The sequence below is a fragment of the Octopus sinensis genome, unplaced genomic scaffold, assembly GCF_006345805.1.
Source record: "Octopus sinensis unplaced genomic scaffold, ASM634580v1 Contig10057, whole genome shotgun sequence".
NCBI lineage: Eukaryota > Metazoa > Mollusca > Cephalopoda > Octopoda > Octopodidae > Octopus > Octopus sinensis.
This window is the reverse complement of record NW_021831988.1, coordinates 56,416-67,961: the sequence shown is the minus strand read 5'-3', so window position 1 is coordinate 67,961 and position 11,546 is coordinate 56,416. Positions and strand designations below refer to the sequence as shown.

The 11,546-nt window shown below is 36.8% G+C and overlaps 1 protein-coding gene across 1 annotated transcript; it reads left to right on the top strand.

Moving 5' to 3' along the window:
* The first annotated feature begins 548 nt into the window (after nucleotides 1-548).
* On the top strand, nucleotides 549-1,349 carry LOC115228213. The gene has a single exon (XM_029798851.1). It carries the CDS (start codon nucleotides 549-551, stop codon nucleotides 1,347-1,349), a length of 801 nt encoding a protein of 266 aa, XP_029654711.1.
* The last annotated feature ends 10,197 nt before the right edge of the window (nucleotides 1,350-11,546 follow it).

The window sequence follows — 11,546 nt, the reverse complement described above, 5'->3', positions numbered from 1 at the left end:
TAAGCGGATATCTTCGAGTATGTGCAAACAATATATGTTATCCCAGTTCCTTTTAAGCCCCCGAGAAACCCACTTGTTGCCACCAGTTGCATATTCCAATAACTCGCACTTTTCAGAAGAAGGAAAGAGAACAGAGTTGAAGTTGAGAAGATAGATTTAAATTCTGATGGATTTTGAATTTGTTGAGAGCGAGTCCGATAGAAGTAAATCTAGAAATAATTTTTGTGTCATCATTTTTGAACCTACAAAGGTCCACCAAACTTGACGTCATCAAGGAACCAAAGATCGACTTCGGAAGACAATTGACGAGCAATCCGGATAAACAAATAAGAAATGCCTGCGCCTCAGAACAAGGCCGGTTCGTTAAGGATTTTTAAATTGAACGATAATAATTTTACTTAATGAAATTGATGAGAATTGAGTTAATAGAGTTGTATATTTTATTAATTAAAAATGTGTTTATGTATTTAATATTGATTTTTTAGATATTATATACTGCCTTGTTGTGGGCTTTATTTGATTTTAAAAGGCGTTTATATTTCAAAACAATGGAACAAAATCACAATTATTATTCTGCAAACGACTATACAGAGAATCAAACCCCGAACGAATACTGTTACCCTCCAGAAGCCCACGAAATGACTCCAATTTGTCACGACTTTCAAAACGGAAGATGCACACGTCTAAGCTGTAAATACCTGCATGTACCTCGCGGAGCTCTCCTGCCGGCGGCATATGGCAGCTACAATCCATATTATAGGCAGCAGCACATGCAGCCACCTTACTATGTCCCTCCCTGCAAGGACTACTTGAATGGACAGTGTCGGAGGGATGGGAAATGTCGATACAGACACATCTCCAAGTCAGAGTACATGATGGAATTGCACTCCCCCGTCTCCACTGAATCTGAGTTCGGGGCAGCCAAACGCCATCAGTATGAACGGACTGTCGATACTCTTCTCTATGAAAAGTCTCAGAGGTTGGGTTGGTGTTTTGAGATTTTCAGAGTGTCACTTTTGGAGGAGAATATTCACCTTCGAGCAAGGGTCACTCAAATTGAGCAGCAAATTTCAGATCTGAGAGCCACGAATAATTTGTTGGTAGAACAGCTGGCCGAGTACAGGAATCAGACGATTGGGATACCCTTAGCTACGACTTTGGCTGGTGGGAAAGTCATTCCGACCAGTCTATTCTTTGTGCCTGGACAGACTGCCCCCATTTTACCATCCTCTACTGCACTTTCTCCTGTTGTGTCAGCCCCACTACTCCACACTCCATGTCCTCCCCCTCCTCTCATTAATACCGCTGATGCTGATACAACTGAGACCGAACAACCTCAAAGTACTTAAACTGTTTTGTTTGATAAAAGTCTTAATTTGTTTGTCTTGAGTTTGGCTAACGATTCCCATTTGTTCTAAAAATGGTATTTAAAATGTCCAATATGGATTGCTTTAAATCAGGGGTGCGCAAGTGCGGCCGAGAGTCGATGAATGTGCGGCCGTGGGCACAATTAGGTCATCGAGCAACTAATCTTAAATATAATGCTCATAGTGTTAATTAATCAAGAAAAACCCTAAATAATAATTAAAAATATTCATATTAAATAAAATTCTATTTTTATATAATGGTTAACCTCATTGATCTCATTGATGACAAAATAATTAATTATGACGATCTTACACCAAATACATTTAATACTACAGTCGATTATATTTTGAAACAATTTGAAGAGCGATTTAACGAATTTAAAAAAATTGAACTCAAACTTCAATTACTGCAGCACCACATACTGTTTCGATGAGAATGCGCCATTATTATATTATTATTTATTATTAAAGACCAATACGGGCAAGCCAGTAATTATAGTTAATCCCGTGATCGCCGATCCAACGAGGGAGATCCTTCTGAAAGGTTCAATCCTTCCCGCAAGATCGGCCTGAGACGACGATTGTCCCAGGGTCTGAGAAGCTAAGAGTCCTTTTTCGGAAGGCATTAAGTGCCTCCTGAGCGTGTGCCATATCCGAAGGAATTCCAACTGACATGGTGGACCCCGTAACGCCACGCTAAGCCCGGAAGGTAAGAGATCCCCATTTCCAACTGTGTCGTTGCCAGAAGTACTCGTTGCCTCACGGGAGGGGAACGATAACGAGAATTAGCCCCAGGATTGAAAACTGTCCTCCTTCGGAATCGAACTCACGACCATCCAAATCCATTATCCATAGCTTAGTCTTCAGCCAAGGGGAGAGAATGCGCCATTGGAATTTCAAATTGAATTATTGAAATTAAAAAATGATTTAATTTGATAAATATTTAATGAAAGCGAAGATTGTTGAATGTGTGAAAATCAGCGACAGATTATCCAAATTTACGTGAAATGGCAAGAAATATTCTCGTTTTATTCGGAAGCACATATTATGTGAGTCTACATTTTCCAAAATGAAATATTTAAAAAGTCAATATAGATCTCGGATAACTTATGCAAACTTAGAGTCATGTTTGCGCATAATGATATCTACCCTACCAGTGGATTTCAATAAGCTCGCAAAAAATACCAAAGATCCTGGCCGTACTTAGAATAACTTGTATAATACATTTCTTTTAATTAATTTTCCTTCTTTCTTATCTTTTGTCCATGAAATAATTATTTATTTTAATAATATGATGTCCCTGATGAACGAGAGCATATCCTGTCTAAGAACTCATTTGGTCTCGATGACAATGGGCAACTTATGCGGTCACTTTTAATAATTAAAAAAATTTACTATATTAATATCGAAAAAATAATGCAGAAAATGTGCGGCCGTGGAAGAGAAAGAAAAAAAAATGCTATGCGGCCGCAAACCCAAAAAGCTTGCGCACCCCTGCTTTAAATCAATGAACAATTTAATATTTTGGTATTATTTAATAAAAATTGTCAATTTTAATAAAATACAGTTTGATGGTATTTAATTGGGCAGCATGGTTTTCATGATGTTGTATTATTATTAGTTTAGCACATATTTGTCTGTATTATTAATTATTGTGTCAATCGTCATTTATATATTTCTAAAATATTCCAAGAAAAACGAATTGAAACTTCTGAAAGATCAGTCAACCATACATAATCTGAAAATAATAGACAGACAGGCATATCAAGCATAGCCAATACATAGAATATCTCTGCTGATACTATTATCCTGACTGTGGGACTCCCCACCACTGAACATGTCCTTGGCCTCCCTGTTGGAAATTGTCTTTGTGTCCATGCCGACATTCAGGGGGAGACTGTATGCCGAAAATACACTCCTGTATCAAATTTCAACACCAAAGGGAGTTTTGATCTGTTGATTAAAGTATTTATATTATTAATTCCGAGGTTTACCACCCGAATGTTCACCCTAAATTTCCCGCCGGCGGGAAAATGACACAATATTTGGACCAATGTAAGGTTGGGGACTCAGTGACATTTAATGGCCCATTTGGTAAAATCGAATATCTCGGAAGAGGTTAATTGAATAGTTTTATCGAATTAAATTTACATTTTTAATAATTCTGTAGGATATTTTCAAAGACAAAAATGCCCGAAAGAACATTATAAGCGTGTATTGATGATTGCTGGGGGGAGTGGAATAACTCCCATGTTCCAGATTCTCGAGGCCTCGTTCGCAGATGAATTCGACCTCACTCAATTCACCCTTTTGTTTGCTAACCGAGTAATTTTATATTTGCTATTGTAGACTGTTCATGACATTCTTTTGAGGGAGAGACTGGTTCTTATGGAACATCAATTTGCTAGGAGATTTAGACTTTCATTTACAGTTGATAGTGTGGGTGAGGGGGTTGAGGACTATAATGGGAGTGTTGGTTATATTTCTGGGGATATGATCGCAAACTGCTGTCCAGGAATAGCAGATAATGTTTTGGTTTTGTTGTGTGGGCCTCCCCCATGATAAACATTGCATGTAAACCAAATCTAAAGAAACTGGGCGTCAATATGGATTTGGTTTTTGCATTCTGATTTCTTACTTAATCTGATTTTTTGATTCTTCCATTTTGATTGATTTCTTACTTTTGAATGTCATGTTTTTTCACTTTTTTTACTTCCGCTAAATTACTTATTCGAATCACTCACTTTTATATCTAATATAATCTTTTGCTTTATTACTCCTTTGTTAACTGCAAAACACAAATTACTTTTTTCCCCTTTCTTTGACGTTGACGTCTGGATTTTATTTATTGGTATTATAGAAAGCCTTGTTTGTAATTAAACTATTTAAATTAGTAATATCGAGCGCTAAATAATATTACTTTGTTGTTGTGGTGCATATTGGTTTAAATAGTACCCACCAAGCACTCAATATAATGACTTCTCCCAACTGCGACGTACTAGCCTTCCACGGTGCCCAAAGATTTGTTAATCGGGACTATAATGGAGCAGCCAAATTGTTGGAAGAGGCCATAGAAGCTGGTACTGGCAATAAACGGCTTTTAAGCTCAATTTATTCTCACCTTGGAAGTTCCTATTTTTATCTCGAGAAATATGAAGATTCCTTAAATTTATTCAAAAAGGACTTATCTCTGAACATGTATCACGTTCAATATAACTCACAGGGACATCAAAGATCGAATGGGGGAGGCACAGGCAGTGGGGAATGTCGCGACTGTTCTCAGCCTACTTGGCAGATTCGACGATGCCATTGACCTGACGACTTCTCAAATGAAAATAGCCAATTCACTGCGTAATAAAGTATAGCAGTCATTTAAATGGAAAGGAATTAAAGGGGAAGGCATTTTGGACATTGGCAGTAGTCTATCTAATCATGTCCAGAAGACCGGATTTGGAGGAGAATAAAGTCCATCAATTATTGGATAAATCTGCTTACTACATTAAACATTATATTTCGTCTTCGGATTATTTGGGGAATGCACATGGCTTTCTGGCTTACTGCTTTTATTTGAACGGGCACTTTCCCATCGCCAGGAAGTATTATAAATTGGTTGATTTGACTATTTAATGAACAGAGGTTGGAGGAGGCCAGGAAGGCGGGGGACTCGTTTTTGGTGTCGGATTGCCAAGTGAATATTGGAAATTGTTTTCTTCTCTCTGATCAAATCGAGGAGGCCATTCCGTGGTATTCCTCTGCCATCGACCACGCCCATTCTGACTGGCCATCGCGTCTACTAACAATGGAGACGTTAGCATATTCATATTGGATGACCGAGCAGTACATCAAGGCGTTGGAGGTGTACGAGAAAGTTTATTCCCAAGTCAGGGATGATCCCCAGCGGGCACTGCAAGTGTCTCTCGTCATTAGCGAGTGTTTTCATAGTCTTGGTTTGGTCAAGGATGCAATAAAATATGCGGAGAGACACCACGAGTGTTGTGTGAGGACTAATTCTGGTATTGAGAATGCCAGCAAGTGGTTGTGTCAACTCAATTCTGTGCCTGTACTAAACGAGTCGTTGGAAGAATTGATTGAGCGGGTGGATGGGGGAAGACTCAACGACCAGCGGGTCTCTCCTGCTTCCTTCAATAAGTCACCTCCCCAAATATCCCAGCTGAATGAGTTATTTGACAGAATGCATCTCACAAGAATGGATGACCAGCGTGTGGAAGTGTCTTCTCAGCCAAACAACGTTGATTCACCATCCAACAATTTTAATCGTTTTTCTAGACCGACTAGTTCACGGAAAAAGTTTTTTAAGCGGAATTTTGTTCGGCATAAAGGATCTTCCAATTGACTGTGTCATTTTGTTGTTTTTAATTATGTTCTGTTCCTAAATGCTGTTTTTATGTTTGATTTAACAAATGAATGAGTACTGGGCAAGTGAAATGCTTAAAGGATTGGTAAGGTAGACTTCAAATGAAAATACATGCAGTAAAATCTCTCAAATTTTTTGTTTTTGGTTCCTGTCAAATTTTCGGAAAATTTTGAAAAAGCAAATTTCAGGGCATATTTGTCCATGTAATTTGCTCATCCGTGGATTTTCTTGAAATTAGGCAAAAAACCATAAGATTTTTTTGAAATTTTCAAGATAAAGCTGTTTTACTAGATATTAATGCAGCATCCAATAATGTACCTAAATGTTTAAAAAAATTACCTTTTGATTCCATCCAATCCATCCACTCAACAAGTTTTTCATCAAGTTGCCAGAACTTTAACTTTTGACTGTTTTTATAGATAAATTTTTAGTTTTGAATTGTTCCAAAATTGACTAGAGACTTTATAAAATAGCGCTAACTGTCCTCCCACAAATATTCAATCTATCGGAAATTTTTTGGCGTAATGATAGGTTGTTGTCATCCTTATAACCCAATATTTGCACTTTTTCCCACAGTACCGGAGCTCGTGGTGGGAGACGATTGAGGTGGCCCAGGGCATGAGAAGTCATTTAAGTGCACAGAGAGATGTGATCTTCGGAAGAGGAGATGGTGCCCTAATCGGATTTTGGGTAGATTTACACCGATTTTCTGTTCAGCAATGATTCGGATTCATCGATAAGGGGAGGTAGGGAGTCTAGTAGTTTATTGTGTTCGAGTGATCTGATAACCTGAGTGGAAATGTGGTTATGTATCTGTTTGGACATAGTTGATCCGTTTTTCTGGGGAGGTATTTTGAAGAGTGATCCCAGTTGGTCCGCAAGAGTGACGATGGTTTGCTTTTTGTTTTCTGACAGGGGAACATAATGTTGTTGAGAGTGTGGGCTGTCTAGATCTCAAATTCTTCAAGTGGTATATACAAAGGCCATCAGCTCCTTTTCCGTGTGAGTTTTTTTCCATTTTTGATCAGTTCGTAGATTTGGAAAGTGGAAATAGTAATTAGATCTGATTGTTTTTCTTGTCCAAGAAGAGAATTGGGTTGTGGTTATTTTTGTTCATGTTCATTTAGCTAATTTTCACGTAGTGGTTAATGAAAGTCTTTGCTTGTTCAAGAAATATCTTTGTTTGGTGTTTATTATTTAAATGTGTGAGATGATCTTTCCAGCTTGTGACAAAGAAATTCCTTTTTGTGAGTCATATGTCGATCGCTAAATCAAAGACATGTAGTTTTATTGTTTTAGTTTTCAGGAATTTTTTGGAGACTAACCAATATTGGAAAATTTAAGAATTGCAAATTTAAGAGAGTTTATTGTATAATAGTTTTGAAATGTGAGATATAAATAAATAAATTTTCAGAAATGTCAAAGTAAATGTTTTTTGTCATTTTTAGTTAGAAAATTGACAATGTCCTCACGTTGCAAAAGTATATGATCAGGGACATACCACTCTGACTGATAAGAATAATCGAGCTCGGTATCGTCTACTGAATCCATTTCTCTTATTCGATCATTTGAATTTTGTTGAAAATCACACGAGAAATGTGGATTGGCGGATTGTAAACATCCATATAAATGAAATGCTCGTAGTTCTGCCAAATGTGGATATATTTTAGACGCCAGGAAAGGTCTCAGTCGGAATAAATATACCCTCATTATATGTATAAGGATGATCAGGAAAAATAATACAACTAAAGATCGATCAATCGAATAAACCTATTATCATCGACTCATTGAAGCCTATTGGATTTATTTTAGGAAGGCAGTATTTAAAGGACTCCTTGAAGTCGCTAATTTCTACGTTGGCCTGAAAATTGTTGAAGGACGATATGATTGTGTTGTATACATTAGAGACGCCCTTTGATCCATTTACGTCCACTTTCACTTTAGGAAATGCTAAGAAATTAGTGCAAGTTGTCTAACATGGCATTAGCTGGTCAATTCCTTTTTTTGTGAGCTTAACAAGTTGCCAAGCGCCCCCTGAAATTAGCCAGTTGCTGGAAATACTTCCGAAAATAAAACTTCCCAAAGTAACAAGTTTAGTGCAATAAAAGAGGATTTTCAACAGCTCATTCTTAATGAGTTTAGGGGACCCTGAGAAATACTAAAATAACACTAAACCTATATCTATGTATGTGAGACAAGTAGGCGAGGGAATTGGGAATACTGACGTATGCCCGTCATTTACTCTTTTTTGATCGAGTTCTCTTAATTTAGATGTAATCAAATAATTGTCGTAAGTTATGTCAGAACAGAATGTTCCGTGATACTTATATGCCCTTCCAAATAGACATGGAACAAAAATACTGGATGAGAGGTGAAATGAGCAGAATCAGCATTCCTGATTTTACGTAAAAATGAATATTTCTGACAACTTTTTTTGCGTACCCAATAAAAATGGAAATTTTGTCCAAAGTAACTTTCAGGTTGCTTTTAACCTCAGTTTTCCGATTCAAGATATTAGTAAAATTTATATTCATGTTGTATTTGCTGAGTGCTTGTTGTTGTAGATTTTTCAATTCTATAAAATCTGTGCGAACAAAACCAACCTTCCTTATGGCGAGTAAAATTGACGATTTTTTCGCAGTCCTCAAACGTGCTATGGAACTTGGAGATTCCGTTAAAGCAGTATGATTCAATGTCACGAATAACATTGCACATAGGAGTAATGATCACCAGGCTTATTGTAACAAACCCGCCGGCTCCTATTTCTAGTTCTCTAAAAAATTTCAGACTGAAATAAACTCGCATTTTCGCCTAATTGAAGAAAGCTTATTGCAAATGCCGGTCCATTTGCCCTCAAGTTTATCTCGATAGATGTTGCATTTGTCCACGTGGTCCCCAGCTTGGAGAATTAAAACAAAATAACTTACATAACACATCCATTAAACCGTTGTATTTGTCCAGCGCCACTTCTTTTGATCTATCGATCGTGTATTTGACATGTCCTGTCAGTCCACTAACAGAATTTGTAATTTCTAATAACATTAGAAAAGTAGTTTACTTTCAGTAAGAACCGTTCCTTGGTCAACAATTCCTTGAGCAAAATTTGTGGCGAAGTTATGAACACATGTAGATAAATATGCGAATTGTTCTGTGTTGTCAAGAATGTTTTGAACTGGGCCTTCCTTTAGTCTGATCATTAGGATCGAGAGAATAAATGTTTCGAGATTAGCTGAAATAATATGAAATGACTGACCTATTATAAAGTCGGGAATTGAAATGACAATTATGGCCGACAAAAATTTAGATGTCTTCGCGATCATTGCAAGTGTTCCAAATGTCAGAGCAACGTACTTGGCTACGACCGGTGGGTAGTCGAGTCCATACATCGATTGGAAGTAAACTACCAGCGTTACTCCAATAGTCAATAGATAATCTAATCAAGTGTTGAAAAATTATTTCTAACTTAAAATTATTCTTTTTTGTCGCACTCGCACCATTGGGTTTAAACTGCGCTATTTTTGACATTTAAGTTGTAAAAATCAATTATTAACAAATTTGGAAATTTTTAAAAAATATTTCCAATTAAAGAAGTTTGTTTGAGTTTGTCCTCCTTGTCTTCAAATTGTTAGCAAAGCTGCGACTGAACTTCTGACATAAGTAGAACAATTTTAACAAAAACTACCGACCGAAGGAGGACGAGTTGAATAAGAAATCTTTTTGTACGCAACAAAGGGAATCGCTCAATAATATTTTTTCCAACTTTTGGATTAATGTATATTTAGAATTATTTAAGAAATATTATTTTAGATTTTTTCCAAATTAATTCATCGACACACCTACTATAAAATAAAAGCTTAATCAAATGATTCTTTTATTTTGATTGCCTGGATTATGAAACAGAATCAACTTACTGATAACCCAAGAAAATTCAGCGAGAAAATCGCAATGCACACTACTAAACAAAGACAAGAGACTGCCGAATTTGAGGCAATCATGCAGGACCTTCACGGAGGACTTAATCAGGTACTTAATCTTGCACTATAGTGTTTCATATCCCTTAAACTGATTAAGTTAAAACGCAATTTAGTCAACTGAGTGACTAAGACTCTAATATTTGCTTCATTAATGGAATTACCTTATATAGAGTGAATGCTCTTCTTCCATTTCCCAAAAATTATATTTTCGATCGTGTTCAAAGATTCCACATGGAACAATTAATCCTGGTTCTGCCCGAGTATGTTGTATCTTAATCCTTATTAGATTTTTTCACGGAATTCTCCACTTGGCAGTGCACAACACCGGAAAAGTCGAGCAAATGCCCATTCGAGTTCGCCAAAAAGCGTTCTTAAAAACGACTCCAATCTGAGTAGTCACATTAATGACTCATTTAGATGAATTATCGACATTTTTTGATTTTCAACCCTGCAAGAAAGTAGTTAGTTCTTGCTATTATAGACCCGTCAATATTTCTCTCCACAAATGGACACCTGGCACAGCTGCTCGGCAATGTTTTACATTTCTGGTCAATTTAACATTTCATTAGTAACCACCCCACACTCTCACCACACAATCGCGTTTACCCAGGAAGTTTCCGTTCTTCGTACTCCCCCCGTGGGCGACCCTCAAGTCACTCCTCCGTAAAGAATTATCACAATTATCCTCAAGTTACATAAATATTTCATTTCAACAGAACTTAGTCGATTCCGGTATTTTCGAGTCCAGTTCAGATACCTCCTCGTTTATTCCTCCCCAAAAAGACCGCGGACTGTTTTTTGACGATTTGCCGACCTGCTTTGTTGATAATTACCAAATTTAAATATTTTTAGCTGGGGGGTGACGTCAACTGCTTTTACTATGACGATTCTTTGAACAGGGACTTGTTTCAAGATACAACTCCCATTCTTAAAAAATCATTCCGCGGACAGAAAAGCACTTCATTCACAGAAAAGCCTTCAGGCAATAAGGCGGAAAAAGAGACTAATCTTTTCGGAAACAATAAAAAGACACGAGAATGTCAATCTCAATCTCAGAAGGCCAACCAAGATAAATGGGCGTCCTAAACTTAATAAGCAAGACGAGAATTGACAATGAAAATTATTTTTTTAATAAATTTAATATATTTTTTAGTTGATTTATATAATTATCAAACCAAAAACGAGCTAAAAATTCAACCTTCAGAGTTTTTTTCTGATAAAAATAATTTTTTAATTTTCGGCGCATCTCTAACCTTATTACAGTCAACCCTCGATTATCCAAAAAATTCAAATCGGCTTTCCTTCGGATTATGAAGGAATCTAAAATTTATGATTGTTAGATAAATAATCAAGTTAGTGATCAAATTACTAATCTGCTTATAAACACAATTATTTATTGAAAATATCGAATAAAGTTCTTTATATAGTGTTTTTTTTGTCCATGACAAGATGAGGAATACAATTACACTCATTAAGTTGGGATTACCTCACAAAATTGCCTAAAGCAAGTTGAAGTGGAAAAGTTCCACAAATATGACCTTTTGGCAAATGAATTAGGGGCGATTCATCGGGCTAAAGTGAAGATAATCCCTGTTGTACTTACTTGGGATGGAATTGTCTCAAGATTCTTCAAAAGTCATCTGGATTCTATCGCAGTGGAAGACAGAGTGAAGGCATATATCCAAACACTCGTTTTAAGAAAAACATTGGAGAGTATGCAGGTGGAGACAAGACATGGAATATCGGTTCCCGAAGAGGAGCAAGCAGTGATTGAGTGTCAACCGAAGGATTCTTCTGAATCAGGAATAAGAGTGGATGAGGACCTCTATT

Bases quoted from the DNA above. Each gene is read 5' to 3' on its own strand.
- LOC115228213 (XM_029798851.1), top strand. From the start codon at position 549: ATGGAACAAAATCACAATTATTATTCTGCAAACGACTATACAGAGAAT.